Source organism: Chenopodium album, chromosome 6, assembly GCF_948465745.1.
Source record: "Chenopodium album chromosome 6, dcCheAlbu1.1, whole genome shotgun sequence".
Taxonomy (NCBI): Eukaryota; Viridiplantae; Streptophyta; class Magnoliopsida; order Caryophyllales; family Amaranthaceae; genus Chenopodium; species Chenopodium album.
In genome coordinates, this window is record NC_137839.1 from 1,830,647 (window position 1) to 1,856,038 (window position 25,392).

At 36.7% G+C, this 25,392-nt stretch overlaps 2 protein-coding genes and 2 pseudogenes across 3 annotated transcripts; 3 read left to right on the forward strand and 1 right to left on the reverse strand.

Moving 5' to 3' along the window:
- Window positions 1-1,073: 1,073 nt before the first annotated feature.
- LOC145634230 (phosphatidylinositol N-acetylglucosaminyltransferase subunit P-like) lies at window positions 1,074-18,471 on the reverse strand. 2 transcript variants are annotated; one of them, XR_014113384.1, is made up of 7 exons: window positions 18,331-18,471; window positions 15,473-15,679; window positions 13,904-13,976; window positions 4,842-4,960; window positions 4,555-4,734; window positions 3,129-3,352; window positions 1,074-2,223 (listed from the first exon to the last, which is right to left on the reverse strand). XR_014113384.1 is itself a non-coding variant. In XM_081685654.1 (5 exons), the coding sequence occupies exons 2-5, from the start codon at window positions 15,657-15,659 to the stop codon at window positions 4,610-4,612; spliced, it is 504 nt and encodes a 167-aa protein (XP_081541780.1). In that variant the 5' UTR covers window positions 15,660-15,679; window positions 18,331-18,471; the 3' UTR covers window positions 4,365-4,609. The 2 variants fall into 2 exon arrangements, 1 of the variants encoding a protein (XP_081541780.1); XM_081685654.1 differs by lacking the exons at window positions 1,074-2,223; window positions 3,129-3,352 and having other exon boundaries at window positions 4,365-4,734.
- LOC145636111 (cysteine-rich receptor-like protein kinase 10) lies at window positions 1,641-4,003 on the forward strand (annotated as a pseudogene).
- Window positions 18,472-20,146: 1,675 nt separating the features above from the next.
- On the forward strand, window positions 20,147-21,711 carry LOC145634231 (class V chitinase pseudogene; annotated as a pseudogene).
- Window positions 21,541-23,432, forward strand: LOC145636121 (G-type lectin S-receptor-like serine/threonine-protein kinase CES101; the record flags this gene model as incomplete). The annotated part of the gene is made up of 6 exons (XM_081687581.1): window positions 21,541-21,676; window positions 21,802-21,944; window positions 22,221-22,431; window positions 22,554-22,791; window positions 22,875-23,025; window positions 23,121-23,432. Coding segments are annotated over 6 exons (1,191 nt in total), but the record flags the coding sequence as incomplete, so codon positions are not given.
- Between the last annotated feature and the right edge of the window lie 1,960 nt (window positions 23,433-25,392).

Here is a 25,392-nt window from a genome sequence, read left to right on the forward strand (position 1 = left end):
ATTATAGACTATAGTTCCCTAGTATATTGTCATATATATTATAGTTAAAGGAAATAATTAGTTTGATAAAAATGATAATTATCTATTTATAATTAGTTGAACCCGAATATGACCTGACTTGGAAATGACCCGACCTGATTGTAACCTGCAAATTATTGACTTGAACATAACCCGACTTGAATCCGAGAATCACCCGACTTGGAAATAACTCAACCTAATTATAACCCGCAAATTATTGACTTGAACCGAACCCGACTCAAACCCGAGAATGACCCGACCTGATTCTAACCCGCAAATTATTGACTTGAACCGAACCCGACTTGAACCTGAGGATTACCCTAACCCGTTTTAACCCGTGAAAACCCGAATTAAACCCGACCTATTGTTCAACCGACCCGAATGTAACCCGACTTAAACCCGACCCAAACCCGATAAGAAGTATGACCCGACGTGACGCGACTCAAGCATGACCCAACCCAAACCCGACCCGCATAGATTATGGAATTAATCCGAGTTGGTCTGACCCGACCCGAGTTGACCCGACCCACTGTTACTCGATCCAAACCCGACCTGTTACCCAAATTGACAGCTCTAGGTGTACGGTACACCCATGAGTATATAACAATGTCTTGAGCCGCATCATTCATGAAGAACATGTAGGTGACAAGGTTTTGGAGTCTATCTTACCGCTACTTAGTACGATGTCAATTCGAAAGTAATTGGAAAGTATGAAGTATAGAGTAGTAGATTATGAATGAACTCTAGAGAACTGTACAATTTACTAGAAAGTGAAATTGCTAGTTAGTTGTATACTCGTACAAGTTAATTTTGAATTAGCTTTAGATATTTGATTGATGATGAAAAGTCTCTAGAACAGTATAAAAGACTGAGTCAAGGAAAAAAACAAGTCATGTAATTGAATTAAACCAGTAACCTGACTTGCTCTCCTTTTAATTGCTATATGATTGTACAATCGTACCTTTGTACGAAGTATTAATTAGGAAGAAAAATCCACAACTGACTTGAAATAACGAGTAAAGATAGATGGATCTTTTATTAAAAATGCAGTAGACTCGTATTAACCTTTGTGTAGAGTTTCAATGGGTTTTACAGTTAACAAACTAATGAAATTCATGTTATTCCTAGTGCAACTGATTCATACATTAGCCTACTATGGCGATGCAACTGATAAATTTGACACATCTTGGATCAAGTCAGGTTACTGGTTAACAGTTAGCGAATTTCCGGCTCCTGATGTTGATTCCTCTCTCTTCACCCACCTCTATTGTGCTTTCGCGGGCATAAACTCCACCACTTACCAACTCTCCATCCCTTCGTCTGATGTCCAATATGTCGCTTTATTCACAAACACTGTCAAACGCAACAACCCTTCTATCCAAACACTTCTTTCCGTAGGAGATCACAGTATCACACCCACTTTCTTATCTATGATCTCTAACTCTTCCTCTAGGAAGTCTTTCATCAACTCCTCCATTCAAACAGCCTTAACTTATGGTTTTAATGGGTTAGATCTCTGTTGTTTTCTGCCCAACACCACCTCTGACTCCTTAAACATGGCAAAACTCTTCGATGAGTGGCGGTCTTCTGTAGATCATTGAGATAAAAGATTAATCTTAAGCATGGGCATCCATTACTTGCCTACAACCTCTACTTTTGATCATGCTCAAAAGGATGGAACCGTCGCAGTTGATTTCCCTGTGGCTGCAATCCAGAAGAACTTTGATTGGGTTCATATGATGTCATTTGATTATTTTGTGCCCCAACAATATAAATTTGCTCACCCTCATGCTGCATTGTATGACCCTTACAATCCTCATGCTTGTACTGAGTATGGCCTCAACCAATGGATAAGTAAAGGTCTACCAGCAAACAAGATTTTGATAGGGATGCCTTACCATGGCTGGGTATGGACCCTTCTAAATCCAAAAGATAACCAGATTGGAGCTCCGGCTTCAGGTCCAGGAATCTACCCAGATGGATCATTGGGCTACCGATGGATCAAGAGCTACGTGAAGAGTTATGCGACTAAGATTGTGTACAATTCTATGTATGTTGAGAATACTTGCTCTTTTGGGTCTTTCTGGGTGGGCTTCAACGATGTGGATGCAATAAAAACCAAGGTTTCGTATGCTCAGAAGAAAGGCCTTCGTGGGCACAATGTCTATCAAGTTGGTAACGACGATAACTGGGTCCTCTCTAAGGCTGCAGGTAATTTAAAGTGTTAGTATAGCATTCTGAATGATATATCTCCTATTTCATACTGTAGTGACACAGAATAACAGGGTTACATTTATCAGCTGAAATAACAGGTGGAAATCAACTCAATAAAAGGCCACTTTTAGTAAAGGTGTTGGTTCCTGCAGCTAGTATCTGCTGTCTCAGCTTAATCTTCTATATTCTCAGAGCAAGAATGCTTAATTATTGCAGTAAGTAAACAGTTAAAGTATGATAGGTTTGGCAGATTAAATTTTGGAAATCAGTTGATTGAGATTATAATCATTTTTATTCTTCTAATTTCTGCTTGGGTGCTGTGTTTATAGGATCTAAAACAACAGACACTCGAACCTTTAGTTATGATTCACCGGATGTAAAAGCATTTGGTTTTGAGGATATTAATGAGGCCACAGATAATTTTTCATTTTACAAGAAGCTTGGAGAGGGTGGATATGGACCAGTTTACAAGGTATGCAAACTACACTTGCTTCGTTTTGGTTTATAGGAGTATACTGTTTTTTATGTCTGTGTCTGAGGAAATATGGAGAGGATATACCTCTCAGAAATTTTTGAAAACGGATGTTAGGTCAATTTTTGTTCTCATAAGCGAATAAGGTTGTGTTTGGTTGGAAGGAAATCTTTTCTAGAATAAGCATTTTCCCTCCTCGGCCCTTCATATAAATACAGCTTAAACATAATCTTATCCTCTTCTCCAGGGAAAATTAAAGACAGGACAGGCAATAGCAGTTAAGAGACTTTCAAAAGCATCAAAGCAAGGATTTGAGCAGTTCAAGAATGAAGTAATGCTCACTGCAAGACTTCAACATGTAAACTTGGTTAAGGTGATGGGATTTTGCGTGGAAAGAGAAGAAAAGATGCTTATTTATGAATACCTTCCAAATAGCAGCTTGGATTTCTACCTCTTTGGTATAGCTGTTGTTCGAATAAGTTTTATGATGACACACAATCTAGCTAGTGAGCACAAGCATAATGTTCTTCCAGCTTATAGTTTCCTTTCTGTGTCTTTTAAAATGTTGCAGATCCTGAGAAAAGTTTACAGCTCGATTGGGGAATTCGTGCTCACATCATTTAAGGAATTATTCAAGGCCTTCTGTACCTGCAAGAATACTCGAGGCTAACGATTATTCATCGAGATCTAAAAGCTAGTAATATTTTACTTGACAAAGATTTAAATCCTAAAATTTCACACTTTGGCATGGCAAGAATATTCGAAACAGACGAATATGAAGCAAATACAAGCAAGATTGTAGGAACATAGTGAGTATATGGTTATACTTGTATTCTTGTTATTCACCAATTATTTAGGTTATACTCGGAACAAACCAATCATATTTTGGCAGTGGATATGTCCCTCCGGAGTATGTGAAGCAAGGAGTATACTCCAGAAAACATAATGTTTATAGCTTTGGAGTGCTGCTGCTACAAATCATAAGTGGTAAGAGAAATAACCAATTCTACGGTGCTAATGAAGGATACAACCTCTTGGAATATGCAAGTAAATAAGCAGCCAAGTTTATCTAGTAACTGATTTCTGTATATGACAAACCTATATATTTCACATATATCAGACATAATTTCTATGGTTGTTAAATGAATTTATCAGGCATATGAGTTGTGGAAACAAGATGAAGGCATGGAATTTGTGGATCCAGCATTAGATGATTTAAATATCAATTATAAGCTAATGAGATGTATGCAAATTGCTCTATTATGTGTTCAAGAAAAGCAGGAAGACAGACCATCCATGCTGGAGATTTCAGCCATTCTCAATAACGAAATTGAACACATTATGATCCCCAAAAGACCAGCGTTTTCTACCAAACCAGATGCAGATGCGGAGCCAACTCCATGCTCACAACATCTGAATAATTTTAATTATGATTCAGTAATATCTGAGCTTGAACCTCGATAATGTTCTATTTCCCCTGATTCTCCTCAATTTCCGTTTGTTTTGTAGAATTAATGCTAAACTTATTTTGAGTTAGCAGGATTATAAATGTAATGTATAATTAGTCCCTCAAGCATGCAGGATATCATAAAGATATCACTAATCTAAATCAAGCAGAGGCAACTTTTTTAATTCAATAATTCTAAAAAAGAATCCTTCATTCATTCATTCATTCATTCATTCATTCATGCATGTAGCAAAAGGCAGAAAAGAGCGTGCTTACATGTTATTGATCACTCAATGTTATTGAGAGTTGGCCTTCAACAAATTAACACAGCCTACCTTCACATTCACACAAATACTACAATAATCAGCCAAGCAATGCAATGGGCTATCAGCAAACCACTTACCCAGATATTATCTACATGAGACGACTTAGTCCACTGATGTCAACATATACAATTGTCATTTCAAGTCTCTAAACATAAGCTTATTTATTTGGTTGATGCCAATATCCGAGATAGGTTCAATAGGCTGATCATCTTCAGCAGTTGATGTCATGAAACTTTGTGGGTCTCTGCTGTGCTCATCTGTCAAGCAAAACAGCATTAAAAGTCATATCTAACCTCCACGATGCAGGATAGAGGAAACATTCAGGGAAGTTTGACTTGGTTTCCAGCAGGAAAAGGTAGCTTACCATAAATCACATTCAAGGAAGTTGGGGAAGGAGTTGCCATAAAGTTGAGGCCTATATAAAATGCCAGTACCAAGACTATAATGACCATGCAATACGTTGGTACAGCTACAGCCCAGTACCTAGAATGAGAAACAAACATTAGCATATTTCCATATATATAGGTTGCCGTTCAACTGTGTTAGAACTTGAAACTCTAACCAAAATCACACAAGGGATAGCACTAGAAATCCAAATGACCATGCACTGATGCATGGGCAGCAGGTTCAATAGCAAGGTTATAGTGTAACCAACACTTGTCAATAGAGTTGTCAATTTGAGTAAACGGGTCAGGTTTGAGTCGGGTAAGAGTGGGTCGGGTCAACTCGAGTTGGGTCAATTCAGATTAATTCCATAACCTATGCGGGTCGGGTTTGGGTTAGGTCATGCTTGAGTTGGGTCACGTAGGGTCATACTTCTTATCGGATTTGGGTTGGGTTTAGGTCGGGTTAATATTAGGTCGGGTTACATTCGGGTCGGGTGAAAAATAGGTCGGGTTTAATTAGGGTTTTCACGGGGTAAAACGCGTTAGGGTAATTCTCGGGTTCGAGTCAAGTCAATAATTTGCGGGTTAGAATCAGGTCGGGTCATTCTCAGGTTTGATTCGGGTTCGATTCAAGTCAATAATTTGCAGGTTATAATCAGGTCGGGTCATTTTCAAGTCGGGTTATTCTCGGGTTCAAGTCGGGTTTGGTTCAAGTCAATAATTTGCGGGATATAATCAAGTTGGGTCATTTCCAAGTCGGGTCATTCTCGGATTCAAGTCGGGTTATGTTGGGTCATTTCCAAGTCAGGTCATATTCGGGTTCAACTAATTATAAATAGATAATTTTCAATTTTATCAAGCTAATTATTTCCTTTGACTATAATATACTTCCTTCGTTTTTTTTTACTCACAACACTCTCCTAAAAAGGAAATGTCACAATACTTGCAACACACTATAAAAGGAAAGTTACTTTAGAGAAAACTATACTATTTCCCTTATTTAAAGCACATGGCCCACTAAATTACACTCCTAACAACCACTCATCCTATTTTAAAGTTTATTATACTCCCTCCGTCCCCTTTTGATAGTCCCTTATGGGCAAATTTTGGTCCCAAAATGTTTACCCCATTTGCTTTTTCCAACAACCATTAATATTAATTTTTTACCAAAATTCCATCTAATTTGCAACAATACTTGTGCAAATATAAATTTCCCATGTAAATTTTGTTTTCCCATGTACTTTTATTACTTTCTCTATCTACTTTTTTGCATACCCAATGTCAATTTACTTTTTCAATGTATTTTAACTATTCTTATTTATGTTTATTAATTCCCGTGAAAATTGCCCATAAGGGACTATCAAAAGGGGACGAAGGGAGTATCATGTAAACCCCACCTTTCTTAATTACCGCGCTAAAGGGTGTGTTGCATCTAAAAGAAAACGGAGGAAGAATATGACAATATACTACGGAACTATAGTCTATAATTTAGGAAGATAAATATCTCCTTTGACCATACAACAAATATATACTATATTTAGCTCTTAAAATTGAGGATGATGCTCCTTTCTTTTGCTGGCCTGGACCGACTTGGTCTCAGAAGACAAATTGCTTTGATCAACAATAATAAGGTGGTCTAAATTGCATTTAAAGTGATTTGAAATCGGGTCAGAAACAATTAGGGTTGAATTTAGGTCGGGTCAACAACAAGTCGTGTTAATTTCAAATCAGGTTAGTAACAAATCAGGATGAACTTTTGGGTTCGGTAAGTCATAGGTATGGTAAAATCGGGTCGGGTCAATAACAAGTCCGGTTGAATTTGGGTCAAGTCAATAACAAGTTGGGTTGATTTTGAGTGGGGTTTGTAACATGTTGGGTTAAATTCGGGTCGGGTTAGGAACATGTCGGGTTGAATTCAAGTGATGTTAGTAACAAGTCGGGTTAAATTCGGGTTTTGACGGGTAAAACGGGTTCGGGTCAATTTCGGTTCAAGTCGGGTTCGGTGCAAGTTAATTAAATTGGCCGTTGTAAATTGGTAAATCGGTTCAAGTTGTAAATCGGTGAATTGGCCGTTTAAAAGCAAATTGAATGGTTCCACACGGGCACACACCCAATTGGACTCCCGGAGGGTATTAGGGACCATATAAACATTTCGGCAATTTTAATTTCCGAGCGAAAAAAAATAAAAAAATTCCAAAATTGAAGCCTAATATCCACGCTTTTTGAGAAATTTTGAAGGTTTTGAGGCCGGTGTCGAAAAGACTTAAAATTCTATAGGATACATCTCGGGGTCATATAATGCCGCTTGGAACCATATATGATCATTATTTGTTGTCATAAATGTTCGTGATAGAATTGAATTAATGAAATCGGTGCAAAAATTGGTCGTTTAAAGGCAAATTGAATGATTCCACCCACTCAGTTGGACTCCTGGAGAGTATTAGGGACCATGGTAAACATTTCGGCAATTTTTATTTCCGGGCGAAAAAAAATCAAAAAATTTCAAAATTGAAGGCTAATATCCACGTTTTTTGAGAAATTTTGAAGGTTTCGTGGGCCCGGTGTAGAAAAGTACTAATATTTTAAGAGATATATCTCAGGGTCATATAATGCCGTTTGGAACCATATATGATCATTATATGTTGTAATAAATTTTCGAAGTAGGCTTGAGTTAATGAAATCCATGCAAGTTGTAAACCGGTAATTAAATTGGCCGTTTAAAGGCATATTGGATGGTTCGACCAACCCAATTGGACTCCCGGAGGGAGAGTTTTAGAGATCGTGGCAAACATTTGGGCAATTTTTATTTGCAGGCGGAAAAAAGTCAAAAAATTCCCAAATTTAAGACTAATATCCACGTTTTTTGAGAAAATTTGAAGGTTTAAGGGTCCGGTGTCGAAATGTCTTGAAATTTTAGGGAATACATCTCGTTTGTCATATAATGCTGTTTGGAACCATATATAATCATTACTTGTTGTCAAAAATATTCATGGTCAGCTAGAGTTAATGAAATCGTTGCAAGTTGTAAACAGTTAAATTGGTCGTTTAAAGGCAAATTTGATGGTTCCACCCACCAAATGGGACTCCCGGACGGTATTAGGAACCATGATAAACATTTCGGCAATATTTATTTATGGGCGAAAAAAAGTAAAAATTTTCAAAATTAAAGGCTAATATCCACGTTTTTTTAGAAATTTTAGAGGATTCAAGGTTCGGTATCGAAAAGTCTTGAAATTATAGGGGATACATCTCGGGGTCATTTAATGCCATTTGGAACCATATATGATCATTATTTGTTGTCACAAATGTTTGTGGTAGGCTGAGTTAACAAAATCGGTGCAAATTATATACCGGTAAATAGGCCGTTTAAAGGCAAATTGGATGGTTCCACTCACACAGTTGGACTCCCAAATGATACTAGGGACCATGGTAAATATTTCGGCAATTTTTATTTCCGAGCAAAAAAAGTAAAAAAAAATTCCAAAGTTGAAGTCTTATATCCACGTTTTTTGAGAAATTTTAGAGGTTTCGAGCCCCGGTGTTGAAAATTCTTGAAATTATATTGGATACAAATTGGGGTCATATGATGCCGTTTGGAACCATATATGATTATTATTTGTTGTCATAAATGTTCGTGGTAGGCTTGAATTAATGAAATCGGTGCAAGTTGTAATCCGGTAAATTGGTTGTTTAAAGGCAAATTGGATGGTTCCACCCACCAAATTAGACTCCCAGAGGGGAGTTGGGACCATGATAAACATTACGGTAATTTTTATTTCCGGGCGAAAAAAATCAAAAAATTTTAAAATTGAAGGCTAATATCCACGCTTTTTTGAGAAATTTTGCAGGTTTCAGGGTCTGGTGTAGAAAAGCATTATTATTTTAGGAGATACATCTCGGGGTCATAAATGATCATTATATGTTGTCATAGATGGTAGTGGTAGACTTGAGTTAATGAAATCGATGCAAATTGTAAACCGGTAAATTGGTCGTTTAAAAGCAAATTAGATGGTTCCCTGTTGGATTCCCGAAGCCCGAAGGGTGTTATGGACTATGGTAAAAATTTCGGCAATTTTAATTTCCGGGCGGAAAAAATCAAAAAATTCCAAAATTTAAGACTAATAGACACGCTTTTTTAGAAATTTTGGAGGTTTCATGACCCAGTGTAGAAAGTCTTGAAATTTTAGGGGATACATCTTGTGTTCATATGATATTGTTTGGAATCATATATGATCATTACTTGTCGTCATAAATATTCGTGGTAGACTTGAGTTAATGAAATCGGTGCAAGTTGTAAACCGGTAAATTGGCCATTTAATGGAAAATTGGATGTATCCACCCACCCAATGGGACTCCTGAACGGTATTAGGGACCATAGTTAACATTTCGGAAATTTTTATTTCCGGGCCAAAAAATAGTCAAAATTATCAAAATTGAAGGCTAATATCCACGTATTTTGAGAAATTTTGGAGAATTCGGGGCTCGGTGTCGAAAAATCTTGAAATTCTTGGAGATACATTTCGGGGTCATTTAATGCCATTTGGAACCATATATGATCATTATTTGTTATCATAAATGTTTGTGGTAGACTTGAGTTAATAAAATCGGTGAAAGTTATAAACTGGTAAATAGGTCGTTTCAATGCAAATTGGATGGTTCCACTCATCCAATTGGACTCCCGGAGGGTTTTAGGGACTATGGTAAACATTTCGGCAACTTTTATTTTCGAGCGAAAAAAGTCAAAAAATTAAAAAATTGAAGGATAATATCTACGCTTTTTTTTAAATTTGGAGGTTTCGAGACTTGGTGTCAAAAAGTCTTGAAATTCTATGAGATACATCTCGGGGACATATAATGCCGTTTGGAACAATATATGATCATTATTTGTTGTCAATAGATGTTAGTGGTAGGCTTGAGTTAATGAAATCGGTGCAAATTGTAAACCGGTAAATTGGCCGTTTAAAGGCAAATTGGATGGTTCCACCCACCCTTGGACTCCCGGAGGGTATTAGGGACTATGGTAAACATTTCAACAATTTTTATTTTCAAGTGAAAAAAGTAAAAAAAAAAACCAAAATTGAAGGCTAATATCCACGCTTTTTGAGAAATTTTGGAGGTTTTGAGATCCGGTGTCGAAAAGTCTTGACATTCTATGGGATACATCTCGAGGTCATATAATGCCGTTTCGAACCATATATGATCATTATTTGTTGTCATAAATGTTCGTGGTAGGTTTGTATTAATGAAATCGGTGCAAGTTGTAAACCGGTAAATTGGTTGTTTAAAGGCAAATTGGATGGTTCCACCCACCAAATTGGACTCCGGAAGGGGTTTTAGGAACCATGGTAAGCATTTCAGTAATTTTTATTTCTGGGCGAAAAGAATAAAAAAATTTCAAAATTGAAGGCTAATATCCACGCTTTTTGAGAAATGTTCGTAGTAGGCTTGAGTTAATGAAATCAGTGCAAGTTATAAACCGATACATAGGCTATTTAAAGGACAATAAGATGGTTCCATTCAGCGACGTGTACTCACGAAGGGTATTAGGGACCATAGTTTAACATTACGGTAATTTTTATTTCCGGGCGAATAAAAGTAAAAAAATTCTAATTTTGAAGTCTAATATCCGCGCATTTTGCGAAGTCTTGGAGGTTTCGGGGGCCCGGAGTCAAAAAGTATCGAAATTCTAGGAAATAAATCTCGAGGTCATATAATGCCATTTGGAAACATACATGATCATTATATGATGTCATAAATGTTCGTGGAAAACTTGAGTTAAAGAAATCGGTGCAAGTTGTAAATTGGTAAATATGCCGTTTAAAGACAAATTGGATGGTTCCAACCACACAATTGGACTCCCAGAGGGAATTAGGGACCAGGGTAAACATTTCGGCAATTTTTATATACCGGTGAAAAAAAGTCAAGAAATTCAAAAATTGAAGACTAATATTAACGCTTTTTGAGAAATTTTGGGTTCTTGGGGCCTGGTGTCTAAAAGTTTGAAATTCAAGGGAATACATCTCAGGATCATTATTTTTAGTCATAAATGTTCGTGGTAGGCTTGAATTAATGAAATCGGTGCAAGTTGTAAACCGGTAAATTGGTCGTTTAAAGGCAAATTGGATGGCTCCACCCAACCAATTGGACTCCCGGAGGGTATTAGAGACCAAGGTAAACATTTCGGCAATTTTTAATTCCGAGCAATAAAAATTATAAAAAATCCAAAATTTGAATCCACGCTTTTTGAGAATTTTGGGATGTTTTGAGGCCTGGTGTCGAAATTTTTTGAGATTTAAGGTGATACATCTCGATGTCATATAATGTCGTTTGGAACCATACATGATTATTATATGTTGTCATAAATGTTCGTAATAGGCTTGAGTTAATATAATTAGTGCAAGTTGTAAACCGGTAAATTGGCCGTTTAAAGGCAAATAGGATGGTTCCAAACACCCAATTGGACTCCCGGAGGATATTAGGGACCATGGTAAACATTTCGGAAATTTTTATTTCCGGGCGAAGAAAAGTAAAAAACTTCAAAAATCGAAGGTTAATATCCACGCTTTTTAAGAAATTTTGGAGGTTTCGGGCCGGTGTCGAAAAGCCTTTTGATTTTTAGGGATATATCTCGGGGTCATATAATGCCGTTTGGAACCATATATGATCATTATATGTTGTCATAAATGTTTGTGGTAGGGTTGAGTTAATGAAATCGGTGCAAGTTGTAAATTGGTCGTTTAAAGGAAAATTTGATGGTTCCACCAACCCAATTGGACTCTTGGAGGGTATTATAGACCATGGTAAACATTTTAGCAATTTTTATTTCCGGGCGAAAATAAGTCGAAAAATTCAAAATTTGAAGGCTATATCCACGTTTTTTGAGAATTTTTGGAGTTTTCGGGGTCTAGTGTCTAAAAGTCTTGAAATTCTAGGGAATACATCTTGAGGTTATATAGTGTCGTTTAGAACCATATTTGATCATTATTTGTCGTCATAAATGTTCGTGATAGTCTTGAATTAATGAAATCAGTGTAAGTTGTAAACCAGAAAATTGGTCGATTAAAGGCAAATTGGATGGTTCCACCCACCTAATTGAACACCCGGAGGGTATTTGGGACCATGGTAAATATTTCGGCAATTTTAACATCCGAGCGAAAAAAAGTCAAAAAATTCCAAAATTAAAGGCTAATATCCACGCTTTTTGAGAAATTTCGAATGTTTCGGGGCCCGGTGTCGAAAAGCATTGAGATTTTAGGGGATAAATCTCAGAGTCATATACTGCCGTTTGGATCCATATATGATCATTATATGTTGTCATTAATATTCGTGGTAAGCTTGAGTTAATGAAATCGGTGCAAGTTGTAAACCGGTAAATTGGTCATTTAAAGGCAAATTGGATGATTCCACCCAGCTAATTGGACTTAGGGACAATGGTAAACATTTCGGCAATTTTTATTTCTGGGTGAAAAAAAAGTCAAAAAAATTCCAAAATTGAAGGCAAATATCATTGTTTTTTGAGAAATTTTGGAGGTTTCGGGAACAGCTGTCAATTCGGGTAAGCGGGTCGGGTTTGAGTAGGTAAGAGTGGGTCGGGTCAACTCGTGTCGGTCAACTCGGATTAATTCCATAATCTATGCGAGTTGGGTTGGGTTGGGTCATGGTTTATTTGGGTCACGTCGGGTCATACTTTTTATGAGGTTTGGGTCTGGTTAATAACAGGTCAAATTAGAATCAAGTCGAGTCATTCTCGGGTATGAATCGGGTTCGGTTCAAGTCAATAATTTGCGGGTTATAATCAAGTCTGGTCATTCTCGGATTCAAGTTGGGTTCGGTTCGTTCAAGTCATTAATTTGCGAGTTATAACCAGGTTGGGTCATTTCCAAGTCGGGTCATTCTCGGAGTCAAGTCGGGTTATGTTCAAGTCAATAACTTTGCAGGTTACAATCAAGTCGGGTCATTTCCTAGTCAGGTCATATTCGGGTTTAACTTACTATAAATAGATAATTATCATTTTTATCAAGCTAATTATTTCCTTTGACTATAATATTTATGGCAATATACTAGGGAACTATGGTTTATAATTTAGGAAGATAATTATCTCCTTTGACCATACAACAAATATATACTATATTTAACTCTTAAATTTGAGGATGATGCTCCTTTCTTTTACTGATCGACTTGGTCTCCCTAGACAAAATGCTTGATCAACAATAATACGGTGGTCTAAATTGCATTTAAGGTGATTTGAAATCGGGTGAGGAACAATTTGGGTTGAATTTAGGTAGAGTCTATAACAAATCATGTTGATTTCGAGTCAGGTTAGTAACCGATCGGGTAAAATTCGGGTCAGGTCAATAACAAGTCGGGTTGAATTTGGGTCAGGTCAATAAAAAGTTGGGTTGATTTCGGGTCGGGTTTGTAACTGTTTGGGTTTAATTCGGGTCGGGTTATGAATTCAAGTTAGGTTAGTAACAAGTCGGGTAAAATTCGGGTTTTGACGGGTTAAAACGGGTTTGGGTCAATTTGGTTCAAGTCGAGTTTGGTTCAGGTCAATAATTTACGGGTTACATTCGGATCGGGTCATCTCCAGGTCAGTTCATGTTCGGGTTCGGGTCTCACATACTCGGATCTAGGGTTGGTTTCAGGTCGGGTTTGGGTCACCATTTTTTTGGGTTTAGATGGGTCGGTTAATAATCGGGTTTGAGTCGGTATTTTGGAACAGGTTAACTTTTGACGGCTCTACTTGTCAAGCAGCATTAAAAGTAGACTATTAACTTGCTTGCCAACACAGTATTTGTTCTCCAATGCCTAAGGCTTGATGCATCTAGGGTTTCAAGGCAAGGGGATAAAGAACACGATGACTTGCGACCTTTGCTGTCAGACTAAAAAAAATCCTTTCCTAGTAAGGTTTTAACTCTTCTGAGAGCTCGTATGCCTCTGTTTAAGCCATGGAGGCATTGCTAAATGAGGTAGTAGAGGGTGCTCTTTTAGATTATGCTTAGTTTATTTACAGTCAAAGTTTAACAAGTGCACAGCTCACCTGTTAGGATAGTAGAAGATCCCAATAGAATGCAACCACTGCTCAGGAGCATATGCCCATATGAAGAATATAGCTGTTCAACAAATATAACAAAAATTCTGTTAGTAAATACCAAGAAAAAAGAACACAACATTTGCAGATCTCAGCAGATTTATTTATGGAAAAATGTAAACTAATAATCCCACCTTTAGTCGGTCTTCCACAAACAATCCCACCTTTTGAAATTCCAGAAATAATCCCACCTTTTACCCCTATCTTCCATTAACAATCCCTGACCGGTTGGATTGATTTGGTAACCGATTTTCTTAAGTTAAAAGACACGTGTAGGTTTTTAATAGGTTTAGTCCGATTTTTAATAATTAAAAAAAAAAAACAAATCTAATTAAAAAAAAAAAAATAAAGAAGAAAACCCCCAGCCCCGCCACTAGCCCAGCCTGCCACTGCACTCCTCTCCCCATCCCCGCCCTTGCATTCTCCGGCAACCACCACCCTGAAAACACCACCAATCGCACACCCCTTCCACAACCATCAATTTCGCACAATCCCGGAGTTCAACGATGATGTAATTCGAACACACGGAGTTTTGAGATTTTTCGTGGGGGTGGGATTTCGTCGGGGTGGTACTTGGGTTTTGTGGGGCTGTAGGCGTGGGTTTTGTGGGGGTGGTGGGTTTTGTATAGGTGGGTTTCATGGGGTGGTTTTTGTGGAGTTTTTCAGGCTAAGGGTTGAGTTTTTAGGGCCAAGAGGAGTTATTTGGGGCTGTGGGTGGTGTTTTCGGGGTTATCATTGGTGTTTTTGGGGCTGTGGGCGGTGTTTTCGGGGGTGTTAGTGGTTTTGGGGGCTGTGGATGGTGTTTATTTTGGGGCTGTCAGTGGTGTTTTCGGGGCTGTGGGTGTTTTCGGGGCTGTGGATGGTGTTTTCGGGGCAGTTAGTGGTGTTTTTGGGGTTGTGGGCGGTGTTTTTGGGGCTGTGGGCGGTGTTTTCGGGGGTGTTAGTGGTTTTGGGGGGCTGTGGATGGTGTTTATTTTGGGGCTGTCAGTGGTGTTTTCGGGGCTGTGGGTGTTTTCGGGGCTGTGGATGGTGTTTTCGGGGCAGTCAGTGGTGTTTTTGGGGTTGTGGGTGGTGTTTTCGGGGCTGTGGGTGGTGTTTTGGGGGGCTGTGGGTGGTGTTTTGGGGGGCTTTCGATGGTGTTTTTGGGGCTGTGGATGGTGTTTTCGGGGGCAGTCAGTGGTGTTTTCGAGGTTGTGGGTGGTGTAATTTGAGTGAGGCTCGGGTTTTGGGGGTGGTGATGGTATTCCGGCGTGTTTGGGTGTAGAAGAGATTAAGTTTTAAAAACAAAGGGAATTTTTTTTTAACCTGTTTAACAGGTTGTAGGTCAAAGGGATTGTTAGTGGAAGATCCCTATCAAAGGTGGGATTATTTCTAGAATCTCAAAAGGTGGGATTGTTTGTGGAAGACCGACTAAAGGTGGGATTATTAGTTTACATTTTTCCTTTATTTATTCCAAGAAGCTCAAACGAATCACAACCAGAAAAATCCATGAGACAATGGCACGACGGTTAACTGTACCTGTTGCAACAATAGTTGTTATAGAACCCACAAAGCCATATACTTCAGCTGGTTTTGGACCATGTTGACCAGATACACCCAATCCAGAAGCTTTATTATCAACATTTAAGAAAGAGCCAGCACCTTTCCTTTTCCTTGACAGGCTGAGAACTCTTCTTGGGCTATTAACAGGTTGAGGATCTTCCATATTGTTCTTTGGTACAGCACCTATCAGACCCATTAAATACAAGCTGAATTCACTTACGTAATTATTATATGAGCAATTTTGAAATCATCAAGATCCAGCGTTCTGTTACCTATTTACAGCCATCTGAACTTCCAATAAAAAGGTAAAGAATACAGAGCATTACAGATGATAAGCTACTAAGCTGTCAGTGCAGCTGTAGTCACAGTCTACATAATCAATCTGCTTGTCATTATATTAAAGAAAACTTCCTTCATTCATATTTCTTTATAATTCTAACAGGAAGAAAAAGGAGCAAACATCAAATATTATAATCTCTCTAACTTTCTCATTTGTATACCATGATCATTTACAACTAATTTACATGTTCTTCATGCTTTTATTAAACTTTCACAAAAAGCAAATCCAAAACATTTAAAAGAGTGATCTATAATAGAATAATCAACATAATTTAAATAAAAATATTTCCATATGAACCAAGTTGCTCCATATCAGCATCACAAAAGCCAAATTTGATACTTCTTAAACATCATCTACAACTACCCACGTAGCATCATCATCAAATTATCAGATTCTTCTCTCGTTCAAATTGGCTTTTATCTCCCAAAAGTCCCAGTATCTCACACCCTTTAAATTTGTCACCTCATTGCTCAAATTCAGCTCAAAAATCAGAAAAGAGACTTAACTAATTACCACGCAACATTTCAAACCCCACATTCCCATTCAATACTCCTAAAAGTAACCTACCTGCCTACTTCTATGCCTATGACCCTTGAAGACAAGCAGCCATATGCCCATATCTCTCTCCTCACACTTGTTTCTCTTTTTGAATTCAATTTTTTATAAAGGGTCTTTCACCAGTCTTATACTTGCTTGGTGCAGTCATGGAGCACCTTATATGCCAATACATTCCCCTACTTCATACTGCTCCAGAAGCTTCAAATACATACATTGAGGGAATAGAAGGAGGATTGTGGGCTTAGAAATGCTGCTAAGATCTACAGGACAAAGTTTGGATCCTCAGTTGATTTGGAGGAGAAATGGGTTGAAAGAGCAATGGGATGGGTAAGTCTAAGTGGATAAGGGTTGCTGTAGTGAGTAATCTACTTTGTTAATCATAGTGTTTGGTGATAGTATCACAATTGGTTTTGGCCTTCTGCGTTCTATTTTGGAGATGAGAGCTAATTCAGACCAGAAAATCATGAAATCTAACAGCTAGCATATGTTGCCTAATAAATTCAGATCAGAAACTCCATCAATAGAATACAGTACATATCTAACTAGAATGCTCTTGCAGAAACCTAAGCCTTGATTTGTTTAGTACTGCACCCATAAACAAAGTTGCTTGCACCTATAAATCAAATTAGCTTGTACCTGTAAACCTAAGTTGAAGACTGTTAGGTACTGCACCTATATGGATCTAACAATCTTCTACCTCAGCAATAAGTTACTTGCATACTCAGCTAGTTCTACCTTTCTGCACTGAAGTCAGCATTAGCATAAATATAAACACGTCATTTCCCTCAAATGACAATTCCACTAGACATGAAAGGGCTTGGTCAAACTAACTAAGATTACCAGGATTTTTTTTTTTAAAAAAAAAGGGATCATGCATTCCTTTTTATCAAAAAAAGTATGTTTGTACGGAGTATAATTTTTCCAAGAAACAATTCCATAATATGATTAAAAAAAAAAACATATATGTGGACTTGCAGGTTAAGGATCATGGAGTTCAATATTTTACAAAGTCCCAGCTTGCATCTATTAAAGCAGAACTAGTAGCATACAAGTACATCAAAGTTACAACACAAACAGACTGTTACCAGCTAGGTAAGGTAACAAGATTGCTTCTATTCCATCATGCACTAAAACATTTTAGATTAGCTACCATCTAAATTCCTTCAAACTTCAAGGTGTCGTAAACTATTGCCAGTTTGTCGTTTTCAGTTAACAATGATATTTACAATCTGTAGCACTGTCAGTAATTTAGCAAATAATTGTTGTGCACACAATATTCCAATCTTGATGCCTAATTAAACTTGTAACAAAGTTTACAACCCCCCACAACTCGATAAAGTGCTGCAGGATGATCTGGCAGTTGATACCACATTGAGGACAGCAGAGCTTCTAAAATTGAGCTGTTGACCCAAATTGCTAATCACTTACTGGTCACATTTCACCATTTATTTCAGCCTTTGCTGAACCTCCCACAGCAACATTGAGGAGCTCATTTCTATTTGTAAATTAAAGATCTTTCACCATTATTACGCGACACGATTACTGACCCTAATAGGCACCTGACATGCTAGTCCATATTCCATAACAAAAGGCCAATTTTATCAAAGTCACTTACATGTAAGAGTGAGACAAGGTTTTCCTTTAAAAAAAAAAAAAAAATTTGCTTCTGTACAACATAATTACTAGTTCATTCTGAAATAGATTTAATTGTTAGAAACTAAAAAGATAATCACTATTAATTGGACAGAAATTATGATAGCAATTTACCAAATCAACAACAATAAGAATACCAATCAAAACAAAAACCAAAAAAGAACCACAATTCAACAAAAACTTAATTAAAGCACCAAAATAGAACTCAGATTACATGAACCCTAAAACCCTAACATAATCGGCGCGAAATCTGGAAGTTTAAATTTGGGGAAAAACAAATTACCTCTAAGAAGGAGTGGAAGACGATTTGGCGGTAATTTAGCGTCGTTATAGTAGAAGCAGCTCAGAGTTGCACTAACAATGGTGAGATTGTTGATGGTGAAGGCGACGCCATTGATGCAGCAGACAAGTGCACAAGTTTACAGTTTTATTCAATCTTTTACCAAAAAAATACAGTTATTATCGTCACTAATTGAATGTATGACGTATTTTTTTATGCAACATTTTTACATGTGATTTTTCGCCGTTGACTAGTTGAGTATAATTTGATAAAATATCTACTCCCTCCGTTCCTAAATTACATTCCTCCGTCCCTAAATTACATTCCTCTTTGGAAATTTACACGGGAATTAAAGAGGAAAAAATAAGACAAATAACAATAATTAGATAATGCAATGGAAAGTACAAAGATAGATTAGCTATTACTCATGACATGTCATCAATCCTTTGCAAAAAAAAAGGACCAATCACATGCTCCTAATTGAAAATTTTTAACCAATCATATTCATTGTAATTTGGCACAAGGATTATGAGTGAGATTAGGTAAGGATGAGTGAGAAAACATTAAATATAAAACAGAAAAAGAGAGTTGATTTACTAAAAAAACTTACCAAAAATAGAAAGGAGGAATGTAATTTTAGAATACCAAAAATAAAAAGGAGGAATGTAATTTAGGAACGCAGGGATTAGTAAAATTGTAAGTGGGGTTTGTTGAAATTTTAAAATGAGAGTGAGAATGAATATTCATAATATAATTCCTCCATTACTTTAAGTTAACACATTTTGATTTTAGCTTATTTGATTCAAAGATATGATAAAACATAATCACGTGAAATCTGTTTGAATCGTTTCAATGTAAATTTTATTAATATTTTATGACTTTGCAATGTTATAATTAGATATATTAATTGTTAAAATTGTGCATTGACTTCCTTCCAAAAAAAAAAAAAAAAAATAAAATAAAATTGTGCATTGACAAGGGTGAAAAAGAAATATGCAAAAATAAAAAATAATAAATTTATAACTATATACATTGGACAAGGCTGAACTGAATACGTTGGAGCTGAACTGGACTGAATAGTTTATAAAAGAAGGAAATTAGGAACTGGATTGAACTAAAATAAACTGAAAATAAGCTGAATAGAACAAACACTTACTCCCTTAGTATGTAAAAACAAAGGATGTAAAAAAAAATATATTACGAGTAAAAAAAGTGGTAATGGGGTGCGACCGTATGAGTGTAAAGGAATCCTTTTTTGTAAACAATTACTTATTCAATTTACAAGTTACATTTCTTTCTTCCTTTCACTTCTTTCTCAAAGTGTCTAACCTGATTCATAAGAAAATTTAGGTTTCATGAGACATACTTGAAATTTTATAACATAAATAGTAATTTTCTTAGAGAATTTGCATGTTCAAATTCTGTTTACCAAAAGGCTCCTTTGCATTTTGGGTTCAAGAACTAAACTAGAGCTTAAATTGGGCTTAATTAAAAAACTAGTCTCGCCTTTAAAAATTGATTTCTTAGAAGTTTCTACTCAACTTTCTATGCATCAGATTAATTGACTACCTCCGTTTCATATTATTTGTAACAATTTGACATAAAGTAGAAAGGAAAAATATCTAATCGTTTCAAATAATATGAAACGGATGTAGTACTTACGATTTTAAAAGTAGAAAGGAAAAAAATATCTAATCGTTTCAAATAATATGAAACGGATGTAGTACTTACGATTTTAAAAATAGTAATGGCGCAATTGTCAACTGAAAATAGTACGGAGTAGTGGCCCAATTTTCAACTAAAAATAGTAATGGCGCAATTTTCATAACTACCCACAATGTTATACACCTGTGCCAAGTATTACATTGGAAAATAATGCACGCAAGTAGGCAACTAATTTCAAAGTTCAAACTTCAAAGATAAAGGGGACCTTAAACCTGTCTCTTTTAAAGAATGATGGACTAAACTATTAAGCTTGTGTAAAGCTTCAATGGAATATACAGTTATCAATCTCATGAAATTCTTGCTATTTCTAGTACAACTGATTTTTATACTAGAGTCTACTATGGCGAGGCAGCCGATGGAATTAAAAACATCATGGATCAGGTCAGGTTACTGGTTAACAGTGAGTGCAAATCCGGCTCCTGACATTGATTCTTCTCTCTTCACCCACCTCTATTGTGGTTTCGCCGGCTTAAACTCCACCACTTACCACGTCTCCATCCCTCCATCCGACCTCCAATACTTCGCTTCATTCACCTCCACTGTTAAACGAAAAAACCCTTCAATCCAAACACTTCTTTCCATAGGAGATCATGGGATCAAACACACCTTCTTCTCTATGATCTCCAATTCTTCCTCTAGGAAGGCTTTTATCAACTCTTCCATTCAAACAGCCTTAACTTATGGTTTCAATGGTTTAGACATCTGTTGTTTTCTGCCCAACACCACCTCTGACTCCATAAACATGGCAAAACTCTTCGATGAGTGGCGGTCTGCTGTAAATCGTTCTCCTCATGAAAAAAGATTAATCTTAAGCAAGGGCATCCATTACTTGCCTACAATTACTACTTTTGATCATGATCAAAAGAATGGCTCCGTCGTCGTTGATTTACCTGTGGACGCAATCCAAAGGAACTTTGATTGGGTTCATATGCTGTCATTTGATTATTTTGTACCCCAAAAGGACAAATTTGCCCACCCTCATGCTGCATTGTATGACCCTTATAATCCCCATGCTAATACTGAGTATGGGCTTAACCAATGGATAAGTAAAGGTCTACCAGCAAACAAGATTTTGATAGGGATGCCTTACCATGGCTGGGTATGGACCCTTCTAAATCCAAAGGATAACCAGATTGGAGCTCCGGCTTCAGGTCCAGGGATCAATTCAGATGGGTCACTGGGCTACCGATGGATCAAGAGCTTTGTGAAGAGTTATGCAGCTAAGAGCTTGTACAACTCTACTTATGTCGAGAATACTTGCTCATTCGGGTCTTTCTGGGTGGGGTTCGACGATGTGGAAGCAATCAAAACTAAGGTTTTGTATGCTAAGAAGAAAGGCCTTCGTGGGTACAATGTCTTTCAAGTTGCTAATGATGATAACTGGGTTCTCTCTCAGGCTGCAGGTAATTCAAATTGTATGGTACAGCATTCTGAATAATTTATTTCATATGTTAAAACTGTAGAAACACAAAATAACACGGAGTATGTTTATCAGCTGATATAGCAGGTGGGAATCAGCTCAATAAAAGGCTGGTTTTAGTTAAGGTGTTGATTCCTGTGGCCTGTATCTGCTGTTTCAGTTTAATCTTCTATTTTCTCAGAGAAAGACTGCTTAATTACACCAGTAAGTACAGTTAAAGCATGACAGGCTTAGCAGCATGAATTTAGGAAATCAGGAGATTTTAATATAAGATAACAAAACAATCATATTAATATTTTTAATTTCTGTTTGGGGTACTGTGTTCACAGGATCTGTAAGGACTGACACTCAAAACTTCAGTTACGATTCACCAGACGTGAAAGCATTCAATTTCAAGGATATAAATGCTGCCACAGATAAATTTTCATTTCACAAAAAGCTTGGAGAGGGTGGGTATGGACCAGTTTACAAGGTATGCAAACTAGGCATTGCTTCAGTAATCAGTATCTGAGTCTTAGATTATCAGAGTATATTTTTAACTCTCTGTCTCAGGGATAGAGGGAGAGGAAATACCTACCAAAACAAAGAAAAAACTGAAACCAATAGTGTAGGTCAGGTCAATTTGATTCTCATAAGCGAATAAGGCTGTGTTTAGTTGAATGGAAAATTCTTTCGAGAAAAAGTAATTTCCCTCCTCATCCTTCTCACATAAAATACAGCCAAAGTAACATCTTATCCTCTATTACAGGGAAAATTAAAGACAGGACAGGAAATTGCAGTAAAGAGACTTTCAAAAGCATCACGCCAAGGATTTGAGCAGTTCAAGAATGAAGTTATGCTCACTGCAGGACTTCAGCATATAAACTTAGTTAAGGTGATGGGATTTTGCGTGGAAAGAGAAGAAAAGATGCTTATTTATGAATACCTTCCAAATTGCAGCTTGGATTATTATCTCTTCGGTATAGCTTTTGTTTGATTAAGTTCACCGATGACAACAAATCTAGTCAAAGAACTGCTGAAAACATGGACATAATGTTTCTACCAGCTTATTGATTCTTCTGTGTCTTTCAAATCATTACAGATCCTGTGAAAAGTTTGCAGCTTGACTGGGGAAAGCGTGCTCACATCATTGAAGGAATTATTCAAGGCCTTTTGTACCTGCAAGAATACTCAAGGCTAACAATCATACATCGAGATCTAAAAGCTAGTAACATTTTACTTGACAAAGATTTAAATCCTAAGATTTCAGACTTTGGCATGGCAAGAATATTCCAAACAGATGAATATGAAGCAAATACAAGCAAGATTGTAGGAACATAGTGAGTATATGGTTATGCCTGTATTCTTGTTCTTCACTAATTATTTAGGTCATACTCTGAACAAATTAATCATATTTTGGCAGTGGATATGTCCCTCCGGAGTATGTAAAACAAGGAGTATACTCAAGAAAACATGATGTTTATAGCTTTGGAGTGCTGCTGCTACAAATCATAAGTGGTAAGAGAAATAACCAATTCTATGGTGCTAATGAAGGATATAACCTCTTGGAATATGTAAGTAATTAAGCAGCCAGCTAAGTTATATAGTGAGATTTAAATCCTGTATATGAAAAATCTAATTTTGAAAAATATATATGGTTGTTGAATAGGCATATGAATTGTGGAAAGAAGATGAATGCAAGGAGTTTGCGGATCCATCATTAGATGATTCAAATTCAAAATATAAGCTAATGAGATGTATGCAAGTTGCTCTACTATGCGTTCAAGAAAAGCAGGAGGATAGACCATCCATGTTGGAAATTTCAGCCATTCTCAATAACAAAATTGAACACATTATGATTCCAAAAAGGCCGGCGTATTCCACCAAACCAGATGCAGAGTCAAGTCAGGCAACTCCATGCTCACAACATTTGAATTTTTGTAATCTTGATTCAGTATTATCTGAGCTTGAAGCTCGATAATGTTCCATTGCCCTGCACCCCCCCCCCCCCCCCCCAAAAAAAAAAAAAAAAGAAAAAAAAAAACCCACCAAAATTATACTCATTTTAGTTTGTTTTTAGAACTCAATTTAAAATTACTTCTGAGTTAGCAGGAGTATAAATGTAACATTTTATTAATCCCTCTAGCATGCAAAAAATCCTAAAGACATCACTGATCCAACTCATGCAGAGGGAAATTCTTTACTTCAAAGGTTTAAAAAAAGAATTCTTAAATTCATTTATGTGTGTAGAGGCAGAAAAGAGCATACATATATGTTACTGAGCCCTTGATGTTATTACAAGTTAGCCTTACAAAAATTTAACTAATCAGACAAGCAATGCAATGTCGTTTGGAACCATATGTGATCATTATATGTTGTCATAAATGTTCGTAGTAGACTTGAGTTCTTTAAATTGGTGCAAGTTGTAAACCGGTAAATTGGCCGTTTTAAAGGCAAATAGGATGGTTCCACCCACCCAATTGGTCTCCCAGAGGGTATTAGAGACCATGGTAACATTTCGGCAAATTTTATTTTTGGGCGAAAAAAAGTAAAAAATTCCAAAATTGAAGACTAATATCCATGCTTTTTGAGAAATTTCGAAGGTTTCTGGGCTGGTGTCGAAAAGAAATGAGATTTTACGGGATACATCTCGAGGTCATATAATGCCGTTTGGAACCATAAATGATCATTATATTTTTTTCATAAATGTTCGTGGTAGGCTTGAATTAATGAAAATCGGTGCAATTTGTAAACCGGTAAATTGGCCGTTAAAAGGCAAATTGGTTGGTTCCATCCACCCAATTGAACTCCCAGAGGAAATTAGGGATCATGGTAAACATTTCGGCAATTTTTATTTCCGGGCGAAAAAAAGTCAAAAAATTCCAAAACTGAAATCCACGCTTTTTGAGAAATTTGGGATGTTTCGAGGCACAGTGTCGAAAAGTTTTAAGATTTAAGGGGATAAGTCTCGAGGTCATATAATGTCGTTTGGAACCATATATTATCATTATATGTTGTCAAAAATGTTCGTAATAGGCTTGAGTTATATTAATCAGTGCAAGTTGTACACCGGTAAATTGGTCGTTTAAAGAATAGGAAGGTTCCAGGTTCCACCCACCCAATTGGACTCCCGGAGGATATTAAAACCATGGTAAACATTTCGGCAATTTTTATTTCCGAACGAAGAAAAGTAAAAAATTCTAAAATAAAGGCTAATATCCACACTTTTTGAGAAATTTGGGAGGTTTCGAGGCTCGGTGTCGAAAAGCCTTTAGATTTTAGGGGACACAACTCGGGGTCATATAATGCCGTTTGGAACCATATATGATCATTATATGTTGTCATAAATGTTTGTGATAGACTTGAGTTAATGAAATCGGCGCAAGTTATAAACTAGTAAATTGGCTGTTTAAAGGCAAATTAGATGGTTTCACCAACCCAATTGGACTCCCGGAGGATATTAGAAACCATGGTAAACATTTTGGCAATTTTTATTTCAATACGAAAAAAAAAATCAAAAAATTCAAAAATTAAAGGTTATATCCACGCTTTTAGAGAATTTTTGGAGTTTTCGAGGACCGATGTTGAAAAGTCTTGAAATTCTATGGAATACATCTCGGGGTCATATAATGTCGTTTGGAACCATATATAATCGTTGTTTTTTGTCATAAATGTTCGTGGTAGGCTTGAGTTAATGAAATCAGTGCAAGATGTAAATCAGTAAATTAGCCGTTAAAAGGCAAATTGGATGGTTCCATCCACCAAATTGGAATCCCAGAGGGTATTAGGGACCATGGTTAACATTTCAATAATTTTTAATTTCGAAGAAAAAAAAGTCAAAAAATTCTAAAATTGAAGGCATATCCACGTTTTTTGAGAAATTTTGGAGGTTTCGGGCCGTGTCGAAAAGTTTTGAAATTTTAGGGGATATATCTCGAGGT

Excerpts from the sequence above, each read along its gene's own strand:
- LOC145634230 (XM_081685654.1), bottom strand. The coding sequence starts at position 15,659 with ATGGAAGATCCTCAACCTGTTAATAGCCCAAGAAGAGTTCTCAGCCTG. Across the intron at positions 13,977-15,472 it reads AACAACTATTGTTGCAACAG|CTATATTCTTCATATGGGCA; the intron begins GTACAGTTAACC and ends TTTGTTGAACAG. Across the intron at positions 4,961-13,903 it reads ATCTTCTACTATCCTAACAG|GTACTGGGCTGTAGCTGTAC; the intron begins GTGAGCTGTGCA and ends TTCTCATTCTAG.